The sequence below is a fragment of the Pelobates fuscus genome, chromosome 7, assembly GCF_036172605.1.
Source record: "Pelobates fuscus isolate aPelFus1 chromosome 7, aPelFus1.pri, whole genome shotgun sequence".
In the NCBI taxonomy this organism is placed as follows: Eukaryota; Metazoa; Chordata; class Amphibia; order Anura; family Pelobatidae; genus Pelobates; species Pelobates fuscus.
In genome coordinates this window covers 30928736-30953479 of record NC_086323.1, presented here as the reverse complement: position 1 = coordinate 30953479, position 24744 = coordinate 30928736, and the positions used below count along the sequence as shown (strand labels likewise).

At 44.4% G+C, this 24744-nt stretch overlaps 1 protein-coding gene across 2 annotated transcripts in view; it reads right to left on the bottom strand.

The window, feature by feature from the left end:
- DNAJC6 (DnaJ heat shock protein family (Hsp40) member C6) overlaps window positions 1-23838 on the bottom strand; it is a 72765-nt gene extending 48927 nt beyond the window's left edge. Inside the window, exon 1 of one of the 2 annotated variants that reach the window (XM_063427881.1) lies at window positions 23564-23838. In XM_063427881.1, coding sequence (XP_063283951.1) covers window positions 23564-23786 — 223 coding nt within the window. In that variant the 5' untranslated portion in view covers window positions 23787-23838. Of the gene's footprint in view, window positions 1-22176; window positions 22189-23563 lie in introns of those variants that run through there. The other variant, XM_063427882.1, reaches the window with a different exon arrangement.
- Between the last annotated feature and the right edge of the window lie 906 nt (window positions 23839-24744).

Genomic DNA, 24744 nt, shown 5'->3' with positions numbered 1-24744 from the left:
GTTTCCAGGAATTAGATTAAATGTACACATTGTTGCTTGGCATGACTAATTCCAGACTAGGTCAACTATGGAGGTCAATATGAAGAAAATCAACAACAACACAGCAAAATGGACTTTTAATGCATTATTCCAGGGTATAGGTATAGGATTTTGAAGGACTTGTGAGATACACTAACACATGACACACAATCACAACCCAACACGATAAACACTCACCCCCGACCAGGAAGATAAGGAACAAGCCACACAGGCAGATATAGCTAGCACGTACATAACGCAACAGGAAAGCGACAACATCACCCATAGGGGAACTAAACGACCGCAGACGGACACTCTCTCTTTCCTGAAAATTCAAGTATTACAAGATACATGAACCTAATCCCACCATAGCGGACTTGAGAACCCTAAACACACTTCATCATCATAACAATAACAATACACACCAATGGAGACCTGCGAGTCTCAACGAACAATGACACACTCACGACATAGGCGATCACCACCTACCCCTATATAGACAACACCCCCCAACACAAAGCTCATACACACTTACGGGAGAACATGACATAAGAGAATGGGGGAGCATACCCGAGACTACTTAGATTTAGACTACTGATATATGTCAACAGACCTGCGAGTCCAGCCTATGCGAGCCTGATGTTTCAGCAATTATTTGTTTTACCAGAGACCTGTGCGTCTCACAGTTCAAATGTTTAATGGCATATTTATCACTCATAAAGATTATCTTTCTTTCGAAAACAAAAAACAGATCTACAAAAGACATAAAAAGTTAATCTGTTCGGAACACTATTTATGAATATTGGTCAAAGTTTGTAACATAAGCGATGTATTGTTGAATGGCAACACAACGTAACACTGTAAACCCAAACTATTGCTTAATAAAAACATGATTTACAAATGAATGCAATATTGTGATGTAGTATTATGCATAAAATGTATTGTAAATAATGCAATTCTCATCATTAAGGATTCTATAAAATAGAACATAACTCTAAAGGGGAAGGGTGTGATTAGTACTCTATGAAGGGCGTGAGACAAGAAGCATAGATATTAGCAAGTATAGTGGTTGCAGCCCAATACTAAGACCCCATGTAGAGAATTGCGCTGAAGGAGCTGTTTAAAAGGTAAACTCTGATAACTATAACCACTACAGATTGTTGGAGTGGTTTTGTTGCAAGGGATCATTGTGTAAAACAGTGATTCTGAGTATAATTAGGGATTCAGTGATACCTAATCAATTAAAAGTATTATTACCTTCACTCAAATATACACAATTTGCACAATTTTGATTTTCAATATAGTTGTCCATGCTTTAACGTAATAGTGGAAGGGAATTTTTTTTTATATATATATATATATATATATATATAGGTAACAGCTTATTGCAAGAAATATAGGGTCTGAAATATTAGCATGGATTCACAAATAGCACTGTTATGACAAATAATAAATGTGATCTTAAAAAATAGAAAAGGCCAAACAACCTGCTTACGGATCTTTGTAATGAAATGCATGACGTTTTAAAAAATAAAAAAAAAACTGTCAATATTTTTTATTCTAACTAAAAATAAAAGATTACATGTAATATAAACTCATTATTATTTTAAATTAATATATACAATGTAACGTAAGCCAATAAAGTGTTGAACGTGCCTTTTGGGCGGTTGTGCTATCCTTGATTTCTGGGGCAAACCATTCTTGAACAAAATTGGAACAAGCATTGGAAACAAAATGTCCCAACTCCCTACTGCTCGCCAATTGCTGATGCAGAGGTTTCACTTCAGATTAGCAATATCAAGTTTATCCATATTTTAGAAACATTCATTGGGCGAGTCCATCAACTGACCTTTAAATGTCATGATTTGGCTGCAGCGGATTTTAGTCTATAATTGGGAAACACCTAATTTCAAAGGTTCGTGATGGATACTTTTTATTTTTTTACTTTATATGATTAGCTTTGGCAGAACCAGGATTCGTACAGTCTGTTTGTAAATTTTTTTTGCTAAACGGGGCAACAGAGAGGGGTGTTCGTTTTTGATTACATACTTTCCCGACTCTTTTTAGACAAGTCAACAGTAAGAGGCCTCTCCCATGTTGGCTCAATGAATACTATTCATTATCATATTAACTAAAAACAAATGTCTTGCTTTAAATCCGTGCCTTGCTATGAGTTCAGAGAAGCCAGTTGGCGCTTTTCTGCGATCAGCTCACTTCAAAGCCCATGAGTATTAATATGCCCATCTGAGTTCAAAATGGAGTAAACAAACTTATTTTTTTTATCAGCTTATTCTATACCTGTAATTAATACTATAATAAAAAAAACAGACGTCTCCCACTGATCTGCCAATCATTCCCTGCAATATTACACAGCAATATAAATACGGTAATTAAAATGTACAGAGACCTGCGCGAGTATCCCACTGCATCTTTATCACAATGTGTTTGGAGATATGTGATTGATCCCTCCCTCATGGGATCTCTCTTTTAGTAAGTAGCCCTTTTTTTACTATTTGTTTTAAGCCATATATGAGCCCATATAATGAACAAGCACATTGTAAGTATTCACTCACACATGCGTAGACTTCAGTACTGCATGCACATTTTTACAGTTTAATTGCAATGTATATGTAAGTGAATGAGTAACATCAAGCATGATGTCATCTCGCTAAGATGCTGAGTTGCTGGCAATACAGCAAGCATGACAGAGAGATGGGGGAAGCGCCTATCCTTAGGGAGAACATTTCTGAACTTCTCACTTGGGAGTGTGGAAAAGAGGAGGGAGCTGTAAGTGACGCTGTCTGTGTCAGCTGACACTCTCAGTCAAGGAATAAGGTCCAAAGTAAAAACTAGATTGACTCCTTGCCATAGGATGGCGCCAGGGGACTTCTGACACCATAACCACCATAAAGCAAATTGTACTGGTTATCACGCTTTCATCTTTGAATAATTTTTATATAGCGCTCTTATCTAGAGCTTATTCGTTGTTATTGTTAAAGACATTGCTCCTAAATGTCCATTTTGAGCAGTACAGACCAGTCATGCAAAGTTTAGACTTTCGATTTTATTCATTAAACAGCTGCTAATTTGATGTGAATTTTTACATCTAAAATACAGAGATAGAAAGCACATTTACTTTCAGGATTTTTCATTTTTACACACTGTATCTACCAAGGCTTTTCACTATCCTCTAGTGAATTCCATTGTACCAGACACCAACAAAATATCTAATTATCAACTCTCCATCATCATTCATTCTATAACAACACGTTTTGGAAGAGTTTATTCTGTAACAGCCTGAGCAGTAAGCTACCTGGAGAATACTATTGGCACAATCCAAGTTTTTCTGTGCTCTGGAAAAAATGAATACAATGGGCTAGTATGCTAAGTTTTTCTGCAGTAAAAAGGACAGTGCAGGCAGACTGGATTAGATGGAATATATAATTTTATGCAAATGAAAATAAAACTGCTTGTCCAGACAAACCCCACATGAGAATATGGCGGCTATAACTAAATGTTACACCCCTAGGTGCAAGCAGCAGATCTGCCGCCCTCTTGGCTTCCAGGCACACTCAACAAGATGACCAGAAAACATGGCCGCACATGGGTGCAGCGTCCGCGTGCTCCTGGGCCCTGCCCTTTCTGTAGGAACTTGGGGTAGGAAGAACCATGACAGAAGCGAACCAGAAGTGGAGGAGCAGGGCCTCCGAGACAAAATGGGGGCGGGGCGGTGGGGTACCACAATGACTGAAATGAGACTGCTTCCAGTGAGGGGCAACCGAGGGCTGTGTGTATATATATATATATATATATATATATATATATATAAGCATGTATTTTTGTGTTAAGCAGTTTGTGTGTGTATGTACTGGGCAATATGTGTTCATGCATATATTAGGTAGTGTTTGTGTATGTATGTATGTATGTAATAGAAAGTGTCTATGAATGTTTGTGTGTTAGGAAATGTGTATATATATATATATATACACACAGGGCCGGTGCAAGGATTTCTGCCACCCTAGGCACCACCTTCGGGCGCCATGATGATCGGCCCAGCGCTGCGGCCCCAGACAGAGGGAACTCACCAGCAAACATCCCGGTGGGCGCCCCCAGCAGGCCGACGCCCTAGGCGAATGCCTAGTTCACCTAACGGTTGTGCCCAGCCCTGTATATATAGGTCTGTCTTCTTAACTTGTTTCCTTTAACTGTTTCTCCAGTCTCTTTGTTCACTAAGTGCCTTGCTAACTCAAAAAAAATAAAAATTTAAAAAAGAAAAGTTAGACTTGTGGGTCACTAACCAGTCATATAAACTTTTTTTTTTAAACTTGGGTCAAAAGAGAATTGCAAAGTTAGAAAGCTTTTTCCAAGTCTTCTATTTCAGCCTAATTGTAACATTTAGAAAACACATACACACAGGCAACAGTGCAAAAAGGACAAAAAGCATTAAAGAAATAAAAAAAACAGCCAGGAAAAGTTAAGTATAGAGGAGTAAGCAGAGAAAGCTTACAGACAGGGGGGTTTATTCACTAAAGACCAAATTGTAGGAATGTGAAAAATAAATTGCAAAATGTTGGGTAAAATAGCTAATTTGACATCTCTAGTGCTACACTCCATGGAATTGGAGTTAACTCCGAAATGGCAGATAATTGATCAGTGGCACTGCAGTGGCATGATCTATACACCAAAACCACTCAATTATGCTAAAGTTGTTTTGGTGCCTATATCCTCTTCCCATTGCCATAGCATGCTCAACCCAGAAAGCGAAGCCAGAGGAGGAATCAGTGGGATAATTTAGTTAAAGTAACACTATAGGGTCAGGAACACAAACATGTATTCCTGAACATATAGTGCTAAAAACACCATCAAGTCCCCCTACCCCCACCCCTCCCCTCCTCCTGTAAAATCTTATAGTAAAATCTTGCCTTTATTCCAGTCTGCTGCTGCTGGCTCTGCCCACAGCCCTGGTCAATCAGCATCTACTCAGAGATCAATTGAATCAATGCATCTCTATGAATTAAGTTCAGTGTCTCCATGCAGAGGGTGGATACACTGAATGACTGCCCCAGGAAGTAGCTCTAGCAGCGGAGTGGCCAGTGGAGGTGTCACTGGCCTGTAACGTAAACATTGCATTTTCTCTGAAAAGACAACGTTTACTGTAAAAATCCTGAAGGAAATTATTATACTCACCAGAAATACAATAAGCTATAGTTGTTCTGGTGACTATAGTGTCCCTTTAAGTGTAATTTAGCAGTGACAACTTTATTTTCTAGTAGTTTTATATTAATCCAGGTCTGATTTGCAACAAAGTGGAAAACTACAATGCAACAAAGTGATTTAAAAACGGTACACTATTGCAACAATTTATTTATAACATATAACAGGGTGTAAATTAAACAGGTCATGGCAGATATAAGTTTGCAGTTTTCCAACCATCTGGCTTGACTCATGTTATATAATGTAGTGTTTCTTTCCTTAATACTATTAAAAGCTCATATTTTAATGTATTTGCTGTACCCCTGTCTCCTGATGAGAGCATCAATCATGTTTTCAGTGGGTGTTACAGTTGCTGTAAGATACATCTCTCCTGCACACCCCTGTTTGGAAGGCATAGACTTGCTTCCCCTTTACAGGTTAGAGTCCCCAACACTTAAATTGACTCTGTGTAAATAAAACCTATCTGTTCTTTCTCTCAATTCCCAGATTTCTTGTCCAAAGCTGCTTGCAACAAATCATTTGGGCTGTTTCTCTCCTCTCCCCATGCTGTGGCTGGTACTGCTTTCACACAAAGCCTTCCCCTTCTCCCTACTTCCCCTGCAAGCATCGCTTTCCCTTAGGCCGAATTCAAGTATGAGAGATACCCAAAGAAGGGTTTCAATGATAACAAACATGTGGCTGTAGTGGTTATGGTGCTTTGATTGCTACTTTAAAAGTTACTTGCCACTGCAAACATGGAGGGATCATGGAACACTCACCAGTGGTGTATTTCTACGCACCAAAGCTACATTTTCACTTGCCAAGCAGCAATTTTGAGCCTTGACATAACAAAATAGTCAAACTGTACTCCAGTTTTCAATATTGATGAAGTTGTCTCACTAGTACTGATATATACAACCTCCATGAGATGACTTGTAGAAATGGGTATAGAGGAGTTTAGAAACTGGTCTGCTTATACCGTCAGCATCCTATGTAATCATTACAGAGAGTTATATGCAAGCTGGGATTTTGTTTTGTTTTCCAAAAAGAAAGGGGTGAAGGATGGCATCCCTAAATGTAAAGTCAGGTAGATAAGCTAAAGGGTAACTCAGCTCAGTGTGCCTTCAGCGTGCCTCAGCTCAGGTTCCTGTTGCCAAATGTATCAATTCTTACACTATGAACCTGCCAAGTTCTGCTGAAATGTGTCCCTGTAACGTTATTGGTGCTTCCATTTTCAATTGAACCCTGCAGACTACATACATATATAGCTTTCCAAAGGTTAAAGAACAACTGTCACCTCAACACTATCTTTCAACATAATGATCATTTCATCAAGTTTAGGAAATAGATTCGTGTTAAATGAAGTATATGTAGTATATGACAGGATCCTTCAGCCATATACATGCACCTTGGGTCAGACAGGGTTTGAAACTGACAAAAAAAAAGTCTCTATGTTCTTCCCTGCTTCCCTCCATGTACAGTGCAGGGACATCATAGAGACTAACTACCAAATTCACAAACTGTCTGACTCAAGGTGCAACTCTCACTTTTCTGAATAACCCTGATAGTTGATCTTTATATAAATAGTTTTTTTAGTTCCACTATTATGGCATCAAATTTATAATTCACACCAATTACACTTGATGGGATTATTCATTAAAGGGACACTGTAGGCACCCAGACCACTTCAGGTCATTGAAGTGGTCTGGTTGCAATGTCCCATATCCCTTAATCCTACAGTGATAATTATTGAAATGTCTATGCAATAATTACTCGCTATGGTTAACCCCACCTCTACTGGATGTCCACTAGAGGGACTTACGGGTGCTTAGATGACTTTTAGTCGTCTAAACGACGCTGGACGTACTCATGCTATTCATGAGGGCTTCCAGCATCACCGGAATCCCCATAGGAAAGCATTGACTAATGTTTTCCCATGGGGAAATCTTAAAGCGAGCGCGGCCATTGACGCGCATGCGCATTAGGTCTCCCCCGTAGGCTGACCATGACGGGGGAGGAGTGTGGGCAGAGCCTGACCCAGCACCGAGGGACATCAGCGATGGATTTAGGTAACTGACTGATGGGGTTTTAACCTCTTCAGCACCACAGGAAGGGAGGAGGGCGCGAGGGAGGGGGGCACTGTAGGAACCTATAGTGCCAGGAAAACGGCTTTGCTTTCTTGGAACTATAGAATTCCTTTAATTATCCAAATAACAGAATTTCAACCAGGTTTAGAATTCAGTCATCAAACTGAATGAGCACATCTGATTCAGTGTGCTCCGGTGTCCGCTTTAAAATCAGTAATTATCACATTGTGAATCTAATATAACATATAGGATTTGCATGGTTGTTAAACACCAGGCTTCAGACAGATAGAGTAAAAAAAATACAGGGTAGGGGAAACAGCTCTAAAACAAACAAAACTATAAAGATGGTGAATAACAGGCAGCAAACCTGAAGTAGGGCTCCAGGGGATGGCTGGCAGCCTTAGGCCTGGGGGGGAAATCCAGTCAAGTGGCCTATTGCACCAAGAGGAGAGTAAAAACACCTTTCCCTAACTAACAAACACACACTTACTGACAGGCACACACAAACACACACATTGTTACAGGCATACTGACTCACACAGACAGACATACTGACACACACAGACATACTGGCTGACACACACACACACACACACACACAGACAGACAAACTGGCACACACACAGAGACAGATATACTGACACACAAACAGACAGACATACTGGCCCACACACAGAGACATACCTACACACACAGAGATAGATATACTGAAACACACACAGACAGACATACTAGCACACACACAGAGACATACCTGCACACACACAGACAGATATACTGACACACACACAGACATACTTGCACACACAGACAGACATACTGACACACACACAGAGACATGCTGACACACACACAGACAGATATACTGACACACACACAGAGACATGCTGACACACACAGAGACAGATATACTGAAACACACACAGACAGACATACTGGCGCACACACAGACATACTGACAAACACAGACAGACATACTGACACACACACAGACAGATATACTGACACACACACAGAGACATGCTGACACACACACAGACAGATATACTGACACACACACAGAGACATGCTGACACACACAGAGACAGATATACTGAAACACACACAGACAGACATACTGGCGCACACACAGACATACTGACAAACACAGACAGACATACTGACACACACACAGAGACATACTGACACACAGAGACAGATATACTGACACACACACAGACAGACATACTGGCCCACACACAGAGACATACCTGCACACACAGAGACAGATATACTGACACACACATACAGACAGACATACCTGCACACACACAGAGACATACCTGCACACACACAGACAGATATACTGACACACACACAGAGACATACTGACACACAGACTTACTCATACACACACATACACCCAAACTTTTCACTTTTAGAGCCAGTAGACAGGGGCTGAGTAAGGGGACACAGCTGTAATGGAGGGTATGAGCTGTAATTGGGGGGATAGGAAATGTAGTGGGGTGGTAGGGGCTGAAGTAGGTTGATAGCTACAATTTGGGAAAGGGGCTGTGGTGTGGCTGATATGGGTTGCAATTGGGGAAGAGGAGCTGTAGTGGGGATGTTATGGGGGCTGAGGAGGGGGGTCAGGGCTGAGGAGGGGGATAAAAGAAAACTAAAGTGTATTCCCCCCCTCCCTAAGTCTTACCTTGGGCCAGGGAGAGGTGGGCAGCAGCCAGCAGTCAGTGCAGTCGGCCTCTCCTGATGATGTCAGGAGGAGGGGGCGTGGCTTCCTCTGCTCTTCTCCCAGACTCCCCAGCGGTCCTGTGAGAAGAGCAGTGAAAGGCACGCCCCTTATCCTGACATCATCAGGAGGGGCCAGCCAACTTCACTGGTTGAAGGGATTGTGAGGTAAATTGAAAAATCCGAGTCTCCAGCCAGGGCCAGGGCCAGGGCCAGAGACAGGGCCAGAGCCAGAGACAGGGCCAGAGCCAGAGCCAGGGCCTGAGTCAGAGCCAGGGCCAGGGCCAGAGCCAGAGCCAGAGCCAGAGGCAGGGCCAGAGCCAGGGCCAGAGGCAGGGCCAGAGCCAGGGCCAGAGGCAGAGCCAGGGCCAGAGCCAGGGCCAGAGCCAGAGACTGGACCAGAGCCAGAGACAGGGCCAGAGCCAGAGGCAGGGCCAGAGCCAGAGCCAGGGCCAGAGCCAGAGACAGGGCCAGAGCCAGGGCCAGAGCCAGTGCCAGGGCCAGAGCCAGAGGCAGAGCCAGGGCCAGAGCCAGAGGCAGAGCCAGAGGCAGGGCCAGAGGCAGAGCCAGGGCCAGAGGCAGGGCCAGAGGCAGAGCCAGTTGCAGAGCCAGAGGCAGGGCCAGAGCCAGAGGCAGCGCCAGACGCAGAGCCAGAGGCAGGGCCAGAGCCAGAGGCAGAGCCAGAGGCAGGGCCAGAGCCAGAGCCAGAGGCAGGGCCAGGGCCAGAGCCAGGGCCAGGGCCAGAGCCAGAGCCAAGGCCAGAGCCAGAGGCAGGGCCAGTTGCAGAGCCAGAGGCAGGGCCAGAGGCAGGGCCAGAGGCCGAGCCAGAGCCAGGGCCAGAGGCAGAAGCAGAGCCAGTTGCAGAGCCAGAGGCAGGGCCAGAGCCAGAGCCAGAGGCAGGGCCAGAGCCAGAGGCAGAGCTAGAGCCAGAGCCAGAGGCAGAGCTAGAGCCAGGGCCAGAGGCAGAGCCAGGGCCAGAGGCAGAGCTAGAGCCAGGGCCAGAGGCAGAGCTAGAGCCAGGGCCAGAGGCAGAGCCAGGGCCAGAGGCAGAGCCAGGGCCAGAGCCAGAGGCAGGGCCAGAGCCAGGGCCAGAGCCAGAAGCAGAGCCAAGGCCAGAGCCAGAGGCAGAGCCAGGGCCAGAGGCAGAGCCAGGGCCAGAGGCAGAGCCAGAGCCAGAGGCAGAGCCAGAGGCAGGGCCAGTTGCAGAGGCAGGGCCAGAGGCAGGGCCAGAGGCAGGGCCAGAGGCCGAGCCAGAGGCAGGGCCAGAGGCCGAGCCAGAGGCAGGGCCAGAGGCCGAGCCAGAGCCAGAGGCAGGGCCAGGGCCAGAGCCAGAGGCAGAGGCAGAGCCAGTTGCAGAGCCAGTTGCAGAGCCAGAGGCAGAGCTAGAGCCAGGGCCAGAGGCAGAGCTAGAGCCAGGGCCAGGGCCAGAGGCAGAGCTAGAGCCAGGGCCAGAGGCAGAGCTAGAGCCAGGGCCAGAGGCAGAGCTAGAGCCAGGGCCAGAGGCAGAGCCAGAGGCAGGGCCAGAGCCAGGGCCTGGGCCAGAGCCAGAAGCAGAGCCAAGGCCAGAGCCAGGGGCAGAGGCAGGGCCAGAGCCAGAGGCAGGGCCAGAGCCAGAGGCAGGGCCAGAGCCAGAGGCAGGGCCTGAGTCAGAGGCAGGGCCAGAGCCAAAGCCAGAGGCAGGGCCAGAGCCAGGGGATTTTTGCTGGATGCAGATGGCCCTGGGTTTAGGGCAGCCTGGGGGGGCAATTGCCTCCTACCCCCCTCCCAGCCCGCCACTGTAGGGCTCCCTCTAAGCCCTACTGACAAATAGAGCAAATACAATACAAGAAAAAATGTATACTCCCTTGGAGACGTAGAGAGATCAAAAAAACGTTAGGTAAAAAAAAAGTAATGTATTGGGTGTTTCTTTAAAAACCCCAGAAGGTTTAAATGCAGACTCTGATCTTTTACATTTTGTATAACTATATGTACATTTTACTCTGCATTTTCCAATATCATACCATTACTTTTAATTTCATTTACTTGTTTTACCATTGTGATATATGTATTTAAACATTTGTTAATGATATTATGATGTATTGTAGCTCCCTATACTGTCCACTATATAATTATGTATTTTCATTCCCCTCCCCTTCTGTTTATCACTTTAACATCTCCTATTTAGTATCCTTCTTTAGGTTCCCTTTACTACCTCCATGTTTATACCATCACCTTATATTCTCTAATTATAAGCCCCCTATGGTCTATAACCATACCCCTCTGACCCTTAGTCATTTTAAAGGGACACTATAGTCACCTGAACAACTTTAGCTTCAATGAAGCAGTTTTAGTGTATATAACATGCCCCTGCAGCCTCACTGCTTAATCCTCTGCCATTTAGGAGTTAAATCCCTTTGTTTATGAACCCTAGTCACACCTCCCAGTTTTTTTTTTTCATGCAGGCTCTGTCAATCATAGCCAAGGGAGGTGTGGCTAGGGCCGCATAAACAGAAACAAAGTGATTTAACTCCTAAATGACAGTGAATTGAGCAGTGAAATTGCAGGGGAATGATCTATACACTAAAACTGCTTTATTTAGCTAAAGTAATTTAGGTGACTATAGTGTTCCTTTAACTACGTTTTCCATAATACCCTTAATGGACGATAACCACGCCCCTTTTCCCAAGCAGCTTGGTCTGCTCTAAAAATTACTACATTTCCCATAATTCCACCAACAACCTACGTCCGCAAAACACGTCCCTTTCCTTTCTCTACCCGAGCAGCAAGGTCTGCTCTAGGTAGAACCTCTAATTATAATCCTACACAGGGCTAAAACAAACGGCCGAAAATCACATAATTTTAACTACATATCCCATACTCCTCAGCGACACATTGCGATCCCCAATATGGCTGCCGATCATGTGATGCAATTTAACATCAATTTTAACACTGTTAAAATCCTTGTTTTTATGCCAAAAATTAACAAGTCCTACATAATCTACACTATTTATATGTATAACTCTCTTTATAATTTGAATATATGTTACATTTTTATCTGTGACGTCATTTGGGCGCCAAAATTAAAAATTATTTTACTATCAGTCCCCTATATATACCCTACCCTACCAGGCATGTCTTTTTTATCTCTACTTGAGAAAGTCATATAGGCGAAACGCGTTGTGGATATTTTATTATTGTGTTGAATAAAGGTATTTTGGCTACTTTTAAACTATTTGCTTGTGCCATTTTACTTTTATTACTATTACTGCCTGGTATCCAGATTTTACTATTCCAGATGAGTATTTACTAGGTATAATCCTAGGTGGGGATTATACCACTCACACCTGATTCATTGAGCAGTCTGCCTGCTCAATTAAATGTGAATAAACATTTGTTATTCATACTCCTATTTTTCTTTTATACAGTGAACACTATTTGCTGTCTACTTTGTAACCCTTTTATGGTCTACACACTGTCGTGATATTTACATCTCTTCACGTGTCCTATAAGTGGGGATTGTACCACTGTACGCCATTCATACTAGAGCTGATTTTAAGCTCTGTTACACATGAGTAGGACCATATCAGAACCTTTACTTTTATATACTGATTTTTATAGGACTTTTTGCACTATTATCCTTTTTATGTTTCCACATACGGATTCCTAAAAGTTGTCCCCATCCGGCTCCTCTTAAGAACATTCTTCTCCACAGACTGTTGATTATCTTCCTGGCAAGTTATGCATTAGATCTCTTTCCTTTTGCTATTTTATTGGGATATTTGATTATCATCACTGTTGTGGACTCTTTAGATATTTATTATATATTTTTTATATATATTTTTTTTAATTCGCAATCTATTTACATAGTTTGTTACTTGGTGCAACCTTTCTCTTTGTATTGTTCAGACAGATGATTCTGAACAAATCCTACGGAATGCAAATTTGCTAAATAAATTCACCAGTATTTTGCATACCGACGTTCAGGAACCCGCTATATCTGCACATTGGAAGCAAAAACAGCTAGCCAGCAAATAATGAAAATATTTAAAAATAAAATATTGATTTGACAGATAATATTTATAATATGTGTTTTGCAACATAAACCTTTCTGATTTAATTATGTACAACATTTCCCACAATTCTGAGCCTTAAACGTGTGATAAATCCTGCTTCTCAATAACAGAATACTAAGGTTCTTAAGCCAGAGAAGCAAACATTCATAGTAATCACAAATGGCTAGTTGATTGCTATATCATAGAAAATGAATCCTCTAACTTTAAATATAATGTCACTATATTTGTCATTCATATTCTACCTAATATAAATGAGCATAGTAATTACTTGAAGATTACTATGCTAGTCATATACTGCCATGGATAGTTAACTGAACGGTGGGTACATTTTTCTATTGGCATTCCAATGTTTTACAATGGCAGTACTAAGACATTATATGGTTAAATAGTAAATAACTTTATATATTACAGGTTATAATATCACGTGCTATATGATCCTCTCAGGCATAGGATGCAGGGCAGGCCTCTCAGGCATAGGATGCAGGGCGCCCTATTGTGGTAGGATACAGTGTGTCCCACTCAGAGGAAGGATGCAGTGTGTACCACTTATGGTAGGATACAGTGTGTGTGTGCCTCCTTTATTAGGATGCAGTGTGTACCTCTTGTGGTTGGATACAGTGTGTGTACCTCCTTTATTAGGATGCAGTATGTACCTCTTATGGTAGGATACATTGTGTGTACCTCCTTTATTAGGATGCAGTGTGTACCTCTTGTGGTTGGATACAGTATGTGTGTACCTCCTTTATTAGGATGCAGTGTGTACCTCTTGTGGTAGGATACATTGTGTGTGTGCCTCCTTTATTAGGATGCAGTGTGTACCTCTTATGGTAGGATACATTGTGTGTGTGCCTCCTTTATTAGGATGCAGTGTGTACCTCTTATGGTAGGATACATTGTGTGTGTGCCTCCTTTATTAGGATGCAGTGTGTACCTCTTATGGTAGGATACATTGTGGGTGTGCCTCCTTTATTAGTATGCAGTGTGTACCTCTTGTGGTAGGATACAGTGTGTGTGTACCTCCTTTATTAGGATGCAGTGTGTACCTCTTGTGGTAGGATACAGTGTGTGTGTACCTCCTTTATTAGGATGCAGTGTGTACCTCTTATGGTAGGATACATTGTGTGTGTGCCTCCTTTATTAGGATGCAGTGTGTACCTCTTGTGGTAGGATACAGTGTGTGTGTGCCTCCTTTATTAGGATGCAGTATGTACCTCTTGTGGTAGGATACATTGTGTGTGTGCCTCCTTTATTAGGATGCAGTGTGTACCTCTTGTGGTAGGATACAGTGTGCGTGTACCTCCTTTATTAGGATGCAGTGTGTACCTCTTGTGGTAGGATACAGTGTGTGTGTACCTCCTTTATTAGGATGCAGTGTGTACCTCTTATGGTAGGATACATTGTGTGTGTACCTCCTTTATTAGGATGCAGTGTGTACCTCTTATGGTAGGATACATTGTGTGTGTGCCTCCTTTATTAGGATGCAGTGTGTACCTCTTATGGTAGGATACATTGTGTGTGTACCTCCTTTATTAGGATGCAATGTGTACCTCTTGTGGTAGGATACATTGTGTGTGTGCCTCCTTTATTAGGATGCAGTGTGTACCTCTTATGGTAGGATACATTGTGTGTGTGCCTCCTTTATTAGGATGCAGTGTGTACCTCTTGTGGTAGGATACAGTGTGTGTGTACCTCCTTTATTAGGATGCAGTGTGTACCTCTTGTGGTAGGATACAGTGTGTGTGTACCTCCTTTATTAGGATGCAGTGTGTACCTCTTATGGTAGGATACATTGTGTGTGTGCCTCCTTTATTAGGATGCAGTGTGTACCTCTTGTGGTAGGATACAGTGTGTGTGTGCCTCCTTTATTAGGATGCAGTATGTACCTCTTGTGGTAGGATACATTGTGTGTGTGCCTCCTTTATTAGGATGCAGTGTGTACCTCTTGTGGTAGGATACAGTGTGTGTGTACCTCCTTTATTAGGATGCAGTGTGTACCTCTTGTGGTAGGATACAGTGTGTGTGTACCTCCTTTATTAGGATGCAGTGTGTACCTCTTATGGTAGAATACATTGTGTGTGTACCTCCTTTATTAGGATGCAGTGTGTACCTCTTATGGTAGGATACATTGTGTGTGTGCCTCCTTTATTAGGATGCAGTGTGTACCTCTTGTGGTAGGATACATTGTGTGTGTGCCTCCTTTATTAGGATGCAGTATGTACCTCTTGTGGTAGGATACATTGTGTGTGTGCCTCCTTTATTAGGATGCAGTGTGTACCTCTTGTGGTAGGATACAGTGTGTGTGTACCTCCTTTATTAGGATGCAGTGTGTACCTCTTGTGGTAGGATACAGTGTGTGTGTACCTCCTGTATTAGGATGCAGTGTGTACCTCTTGTGGTACGATACAGTGTGTGTGTGCCTCCTTTATTAGGATGCAGTGTGTACCTCTTATGGTAGTATACATTGTGTGTGTGCTTCCTTTATTAGGATGCAGTGTGTACCTCTTATGGTAGGATACAGTGTGTGTGTGCCTCTGTTATTAGGATGCAGTATGTACCTCTTGTGGTAGGATACATTGTGTGTGTGCCTCCTTTATTAGGATGCAGTATGTACCTCTTGTGGTAGGATACAGTGTGTGTGTACCTCCTTTATTAGGATGCAGTGTGTACCTCTTGTGGTAGGATACATTGTGTGTGTGCCTCCTGTATTAGGATGCAGTGTGTACCTCTTGTGGTACGATACAGTGTGTGTGTGCCTCCTTTATTAGGATGCAGTGTGTACCTCTTATGGTAGTATACATTGTGTGTGTGCCTCCTTTATTAGGATGCAGTATGTACCTCTTGTGGTAGGATACATTGTGTGTGTGCCTCCTTTATTAGGATGCAGTGTGTACCTCTTGTGGTAGGATACATTGTGTGTGTACCTCCTTTATTAGGATGCAGTGTGTACCTCTTATGGTAGGATACAGTATGTGTGTACCCCCTTTATTAGGATGCAGTGTGTACCTCTTGTGGTAGGATACAGTATGTGTGTACCCCCTTTATTAGGATGCAGTGTGTACCTCTTGTGGTAGTATACAGTATGCGTGTGCCTCCTTTATTAGGATGCAGTGTGTACCTCTTATGGTAGGATACAGTATGTGTGTGTACCTCCTTTGTTAGGATGCAGTGTGTACCTATTATGGTAGGATACAGTGTGCGTGTGCCTCCTTTATTAGGATGCAGTGTGTACCTCTTGTGGTAGGATATACATTGTGTGTGTGCCTCCTGTATTAGGATGCAGTGTGTACCTCTTGTAGTAGGATACATTGTGTGTGTGCCTCTGTTATTTGGATGCAGTGTGTACCTCTTGTGGTAGGATACAGTGTGTGTGTACCTCCTTTATTAGGATGCAGTGTGTACCTCTTATGGTAGGATACAGTGTGTGTGTGCCTCCTTTATTAGGATGCAGTGTGTACCTCTTGTGGTAGGATACAGTGTGTGTGTACCTCCTTTATTAGGATGCAGTGTGTACCTCTTGTGGTAGGATACAGTGTGTGTGTACCTCCTTTATTAGGATGCAGTGTGTACCTCTTATGGTAGGATACAGTATGTGTGTACCTCCTTTATTAGGATGCAGTGTGTACCTCTTATGGTAGGATACAGTATGTGTGTGTACCTCCTTTGTTAGGATGCAGTGTGTACCTATTATGGTAGGATACAGTGTGCGTGTGCCTCCTTTATTAGGATGCAGTGTGTACCTCTTGTGGTAGTATACAGTGTGTGTGTGTACCTCCTTTATTAGGATGCAGTGTGTACCTCTTGTGGTAGGATACATTGTGTGCGTGTGCCTCCTTTATTAGGATGCAGCGTGTACCTCTTGTGGTAGGATACAGTGTGTGTGTACCTCCCTTATTAGGATGCAGTGTGTACCTCTTATGGTAGGATACAGTGTGCATAAGAGGTAGGATACATTGTGTGCGTGTGCCTCCTTTGTTAGGGTGCAATGTGTACCTCTTGTGGTAGGATACAGTGTGTGTGTACCTCCTTTATTAGGATGCAGTGTGTACCTCTTGTGGTAGGATACAGTGTGTGTGTACCTCCTTTATTAGGATGCAGTGTGTACCTCTTATGGTAGGATACAGTATGTGTGTACCTCCTTTATTAGGATGCAGTGTGTACCTCTTATGGTAGGATACAGTATGTGTGTGTACCTCCTTTGTTAGGATGCAGTGTGTACCTATTATGGTAGGATACAGTGTGCGTGTGCCTCCTTTATTAGGATGCAGTGTGTACCTCTTGTGGTAGTATACAGTGTGTGTGTGTACCTCCTTTATTAGGATGCAGTGTGTACCTCTTGTGGTAGGATACATTGTGTGCATGTGCCTCCTTTATTAGGATGCAGTATGTACCTCTTGTGGTAGGATACATTGTGTGTGTGCCTCCTTTATTAGGATGCAGTGTGTACCTCTTGTGGTAGGATACAGTGTGTGTGTACCTCCTTTATTAGGATGCAGTGTGTACCTCTTGTGGTAGGATACATTGTGTGTGTGCCTCCTGTATTAGGATGCAGTGTGTACCTCTTGTGGTACGATACAGTGTGTGTGTGCCTCCTTTATTAGGATGCAGTGTGTACCTCTTATGGTAGTATACATTGTGTGTGTGCCTCCTTTATTAGGATGCAGTGTGTACCTCTTATGGTAGGATACAGTGTGTGTGTGCCTCTGTTATTAGGATGCAGTATGTACCTCTTGTGGTAGGATACATTGTGTGTGTGCCTCCTTTATTAGGATGCAGTATGTACCTCTTGTGGTAGGATACAGTGTGTGTGTACCTCCTTTATTAGGATGCAGTGTGTACCTCTTGTGGTAGGATACATTGTGTGTGTGCCTCCTGTATTAGGATGCAGTGTGTACCTCTTGTGGTACGATACAGTGTGTGTGTGCCTCCTTTATTAGGATGCAGTGTGTACCTCTTATGGTAGTATACATTGTGTGTGTGCCTCCTTTATTAGGATGCAGTATGTACCTCTTGTGGTAGGATACATTGTGTGTGTGCCTCCTTTAGTAGGATGCAGTGTGTACCTCTTGTGGTAGGATACATTGTGTGTGTACCTCCTTTATTAGGATGCAGTGTGTACCTCTTATGGTAGGATACAGTATGTGTGTACCCCCTTTATTAGGATGCAGTGTGTACCTCTTGTGGTAGGATACAGTATGTGTGTACCCCCTTTATTAGGATGCAGTGTGTACCTCTTGTGGTAGTATACAGTATGCGTGTGCCTCCTTTATTAGGATGCAGTGTGTACCTCTTATGGTAGGATACAGTATGTGTGTGTACCTCCTTTGTTAGGATGCAGTGTGTACCTATTATGGTAGGATACAGTGTGCGTGTGCCTCCTTTATTAGGATGCAGTGTGTACCTCTTGTGGTAGGATATACATTGTGTGTGTGCCTCCTGTATTAGGATGCAGTGTGTACCTCTTGTAGTAGGATACATTGTGTGTGTGCCTCTGTTATTTGGATGCAGTGTGTACCTCTTGTGGTAGGATACAGTGTGTGTGTACCTCCTTTATTAGGATGCAGTGTGTACCTCTTATAGTAGGATACAGTGTGTGTGTGCCTCCTTTATTAGGATGCAGTGTGTACCTCTTGTGGTAGGATACAGTGTGTGTGTACCTCCTTTATTAGGATGCAGTGTGTACCTCTTGTGGTAGGATACAGTGTGTGTGTACCTCCTTTATTAGGATGCAGTGTGTACCTCTTATGGTAGGATACAGTATGTGTGTACCTCCTTTATTAGGATGCAGTGTGTACCTCTTATGGTAGGATACAGTATGTGTGTGTACCTCCTTTGTTAGGATGCAGTGTGTACCTATTATGGTAGGATACAGTGTGTGTGTACCTCCTTTATTAGGATGCAGTGTGTACCTCTTATGGTAGGATACAGTATGTGTGTGTACCTCCTTTGTTAGGATGCAGTGTGTACCTATTATGGTAGGATACAGTGTGCGTGTGCCTCCTTTATTAGGATGCAGTGTGTACCTCTTGTGGTAGTATACAGTGTGTGTGTGTACCTCCTTTATTAGGATGCAGCGTGTACCTCTTGTGGTAGGATACAGTGTGTGTGTACCTCCCTTATTAGGATGCAGTGTGTACCTCTTATGGTAGGATACAGTGTGCATAAGAGGTAGGATACATTGTGTGCGTGTGCCTCCTTTGTTAGGGTGCAATGTGTACCTCTTGTGGTAGGATACAGTGTGTGTGTACCTCCTTTATTAGGATGCAGTGTGTACCTCTTGTGGTAGGATACAGTGTGTGTGTACCTCCTTTATTAGGATGCAGTGTGTACCTCTTATGGTAGGATACAGTATGTGTGTGTACCTCCTTTGTTAGGATGCAGTGTGTACCTATTATGGTAGGATACAGTGTGCGTGTGCCTCCTTTATTAGGATGCAGTGTGTACCTCTTGTGGTAGTATACAGTGTGTGTGTGTACCTCCTTTATTAGGATGCAGTGTGTACCTCTTGTGGTAGGATACATTGTGTGCGTGTGCCTCCTTTATTAGGATGCAGCGTGTACCTCTTGTGGTAGGATACATTGTGTGCGTGTGCCTCCTTTGTTAGGGTGCAATGTGTACCTCTTGTGGTAGGATACAGTGTGTGTGTACCTCCTTTATTAGGATGCAGTGTGTACCTCTTGTGGTAGGATACAGTGTGTGTGTACCTCCTTTATTAGGATGCAGTGTGTACCTCTTATGGTAGGATACAGTATGTGTGTGTACCTCCTTTATTAGGATGCAGTGTGTACCTCTTGTGGTAGGATACAGTGTGTGTGTACCTCCTTTATTAGGATGCAGTGTGTACCTCTTGTGGTAGGATACAGTGTGTGTGTACCTCCTTTATTAGGATGCAGTGTGTACCTCTTATGGTAGGATACAGTATGTGTGTACCTCCTTTATTAGGATGCAGTGTGTACCTCTTATGGTAGGATACAGTATGTGTGTGTACCTCCTTTGTTAGGATGCAGTGTGTACCTATTATGGTAGGATACAGTTTGCGTGTGCCTCCTTTATTAGGATGCAGTGTGTACCTCTTGTGGTAGTATACAGTGTGTGTGTGTACCTCCTTTATTAGGATGCAGTGTGTACCTCTTGTGGTAGGATACATTGTGTGCGTGTGCCTCCTTTATTAGGATGCAGCGTGTACCTCTTGTGGTAGGATACAGTGTGTGTGTACCCCCTTCATTAGGATGCAGTGTGTACCTCTTATGGTAGGATACATTGTGTGTACCTCCTTTATTAGGATGCAGTATGTACCTCTTATGGTAGGATACAGTGTGCATAAGAGGTAGGATACATTGTGTGCGTGTGCCTCCTTTATTAGGATGCAGTGTGTACCTCTTGTGGTAGGATACAGTGTGTGTGTACCTCCCTTATTAGGATGCAGTGTGTACCTCTTATGGTAGGATACAGTGTGCATAAGAGGTAGGATACATTGTGTGCGTGTGCCTCCTTTGTTAGGGTGCAATGTGTACCTCTTGTGGTAGGATACAGTGTGTGTGTGCCTCCTTTATTAGGATGCAGTGTGTACCTCTTGTGGTAGGATACATTGTGTGCGTGTGCCTCCTTTATTAGGATGCAGTGTGTACCTCTTGTGGTAGGATACATTGTGTGTGTGCCTCCTTTGTTAGGGTGCAATGTGTACCTCTTGTGGTAGGATACAGTGTGTGTGTGCCTCCTTTATTAGGATGCAGTGTGTACCTCTTGTGGTAGGATACATTGTGTGCGTGTGCCTCCTTTATTAGGATGCAGTGTGTACCTCTTGTGGTAGGATACAGTATGTGTGTACCTCCTTTATTAGGATGCAGTATGTACCTCTTATGGTAGGATACAGTGTGCGTGTGCCTCCTTTATTAGGATGCAGTGTGTACCTCTTGTGGTTTATACAGTATGTGTGTGTGCCTCCTTTATTAGGATGCAGTATGTACCTCTTATGGTAGGATACAGTGTGTGTGTGCCTCCTTTATTAGGATGCAGTATGTACCTCTTATGGTAGGATACATTGTGTGTGTGCCTCCTTTATTAGGATGCAGTGTGTACCTCTTGTGGTTTATACAGTATGTGTGTACCCCCTTTATTAGGATGCAGTGTGTACCTCTTGTGGTAGTATACAGTGTGTATGTACCTCCTGTATTAGGATGCAGTGTGTACCTCTTGTGGTAGTATACAGTGTGTGTGTACCTCCTTTATTAGGATGCAGTGTGTACCTCTTGTGGTAGGATACAGTATGTGTGTACCTCCTTTATTAGGATGCAGTGTGTACCTCTTATGGTAGGATACATTGTGTGTGGGCCTCCTTTGTTAGGATGCAATGTGTACCTCTTGTGGTAGGATACAGTGTGTGTGTACCTCCTTTATTAGGATGCAGTGTGTACCTCTTGTGGTAGTATACAGTGTGTGTGTACCTCCTTTATTAGGATGAAGTGTGTACCTCTTGTGGTAGGATACAGTGTGTTAGTATGCAGTTTGGCCCTCTTAGGTATGAGAGTTGAGTCCATGAGTTGTCTGTGGTGCTGTAAACTGTCTGTTTTACCAGTTTCATTGTCTCTAGAAGGTGACATGCTTCTATGGTATTATGCAATGAGCAGTACTGCATGGAGCTGAACCACAGCTGTCCAATGTGCTGGTATCTGGCTGCTTAATCAGGCTCCTGGTGTGGCCCTTCCAGGGATAGTATGCAGTGAGGGCAAAGTAGAGAGAAAGTGTCATGTACTGGCGGTGCCATGCAGTGAGGGTGCCATGCAGTAAGTGTGTCATGTACTGAGGGTGTCATGCAGTGAGAGTGCCATGCAGTGAGTGTGTCATCTGCTGAGGGAGCCATGCAGTGAGGGTGCCATGCAGTAAGTGTGTCATGTACTGAGGGAGCCATGCAGTAAGTTTGTCATGTACTGAGGGTGCCATGCAGTAAGTGTGTCATGTACTGAGGGAGCCATGCAGTAAGTGTGTCATGTACTGAGGGTGCCATGCAGCGAGGGTGTCATGCAGTGATGATGTAATGCACTGACAGGCAGGTGCAGTGAGGGTGATATACAGCTGCAATGAGACCAGTCTGCATGGAGCTGTACCTGAGCTGTCCATGGTGCTGAAATATGGCTGCTTGCTCAGCCCCCTTCCAGGGACAACATGCAGTAAGGCTATCATACAATGAGGATGACATGCACTGAATGTGCTATAAAGTTGCAGTGAGGGTGCCATGAAGTGAATATATCACACAGTTGCAGTGAATATATCACAAAGTGAGGATGTAGTGAATGTATCACGCAGTTTGGATGTGGTGTATATCACACAATGAGAGGGCAGTGTATATATTATACACAGTGAGGGTGTAGTGTATATGTCACACAGTGGGATGCAGTATATATATATATATGTGTGTGTGTGTGTGTATATATATATATATATATATATATATATATGTATATATATAATACAATTATGGTGCAGTGTATATATAATGCACAAAATACATCACACAGTGAGGGTGCATTGTATATATAATGCAGTGAAGGTGCAGTGTGTGTATACCATGCAGTGAGAGTGCAGTATATATATACCATGCAGTGAGGGTGCTGTGTATACCATGCAGTGAGGGTGCCGTTTATACCATGCAGTGTGTATATATAATACAGTGTGGGGTGCAGTGTATACATTATACAGTGTGGATGCAGTATATATAATGCAGTGTGGGGTGGAATGCAGTGTGTATATACCATGCAGTGAGGGATGCAGTGTGTGTGTGTATATACCATGCAGTGAAGGATACAGTGTGTATATACCATGCAGTGAGGGATGCAGTGTGTGTGTATATACCATGCAGTGAGGGATACAGTGTGTGTATATAACATGCAGTGGGGGATACAGTGTATATATACCATGCAATGGGATGCAGTGTGTATATACCATGCAGTGGGGGATGCAGTGTGTATATACCATGCAGTGAGGGATGCAGTGTGTGTGTATACCATGCAATGAGGGATGCAGTGTGTGTGTGTGTGTATACCATGCACTAAGGGATACAGTGTGTGTATATACCATGCAGTGAGGGATAGTGTGTGTATATACCATGCAGTGAGGGATGCAGTGTGTGTATATACCATGCAGTGAGGGATGCAGTGTGTGTATATACCATGCAGTGAGGGATACAGTGTATTTATACCATGCAGTGAGGGATGCAGTGTGTATATACCATGCAGTGAGGGATGCAGTGTGTATATACCATGCAGTGAGGGATGCAGTGTGTATTTATACCATGCAGTGAGGGATGCAGTGTGTATATACCATGCAGTGAGGGATGCAGTGTGTATTTATACCATGCAGTGAGGGATGCAGTGTGTATATACCATGCAGTGAGGGATGCAGTGTGTATTTATACCATGCAGTGAGGGATGCAGTGTGTATATACCATGCAGTGAGGGATACAGTGTATTTATACCATGATGTATAGAGCTGTACCTGAGCTGTCCATGGTGCCGGTCTCTCCTGGCTGTCTGCTCGGGCTCCTGCCGGCCGTGGTTGCTGCTGCTGTCGGTGCTGCTCCTGTGGCCCCCGGGCCGCTCACTCCTTGCCTTCCCCCCGGCCGCTCCTTGTTACTCAGGTCCCCGTTGCTGTCCACCAGCTGCAAAGATTCATAACCGTCATTATTGGCCTTTTTCCGGTAGCTGCCGAGCAGGCTCATGGGTCAGTCAGCAAGAAGCAGCATTCCAGTGAGTGGAGGGGGGATCACTGGGTCACCACCTTCCCCACTGCCAGCCCCTTAAAATCCCCTCCCCCTTCCCTGCCAGCCCCTTACAACGCCTCCCCCTCCCTGCCTCTTGCTGCCAGCACTCTCTCAGCCTCCCTGTGCCAGCCCCTTCCCTGCCTCCTACTGCCAGCCCCTTCCCTGCCTCCTACTGCCAGCCCCTTCCAACCTTCCCCTGTGCCAGCCCCTTCCCTGCCTCCTACTGCCAGCCCCTTTTTACCTCTCCCAGCCATTCTCTGCCAGCCCCTTCCCTGCCTCCTACTGCCAGCCCCTTCCAACCTTTCCCTGTGCCAGCCCCTTCCCAGCCTCTTTGTGTCTGCCCCTTCCCACCCCACCCTCTGCCTGCCTATTCTCTGCCTGCCTGTGCCAACCCCTTCCCTATCTCCCTGTGTCTTCCCCTTCCCACCACTCCCTCTACCAGCCCCTTCCCTGCCTCCTACTGCCAGCTCCTTCCAACCTTTCCCTGTGCCAGCCCCTTCCCAGCCTCTTTGTGTCTGTCCCTTCCCACCCCTCCCTGTACCAGCCTTTACCCACCCTTCCCTGTGCCAGCCTCTACCTACCCACCCTTCCCAGTCTCCCTGTGTCAGCCACTTCCCAGACTCTTCTCTGCCTGCCCCCTCAGTGTGCAAGCAAAAATCCCTGTCTCTGTGCCACCCCTCCCTGCCTCCCAGCTTCCCTGTGCCAGTCCCTTCCCAGGTCCCCTGTGCTAGGCCCCTCCTGACCTCCCTATGCCAGCCCCTTACCTGCCTCCCAGCCCTCTTTGTGCCAGCCTCCCACCCTCCTGACTCCAACCCCCTCTGCCTGCTGCTAATGGGGGATTACACTGTGCTGGGCTCTGCTCTCAACCAGGCAATCAGCTTTTGCAGAGGAAACTACTGGTCTTTTAGGGGCTTTG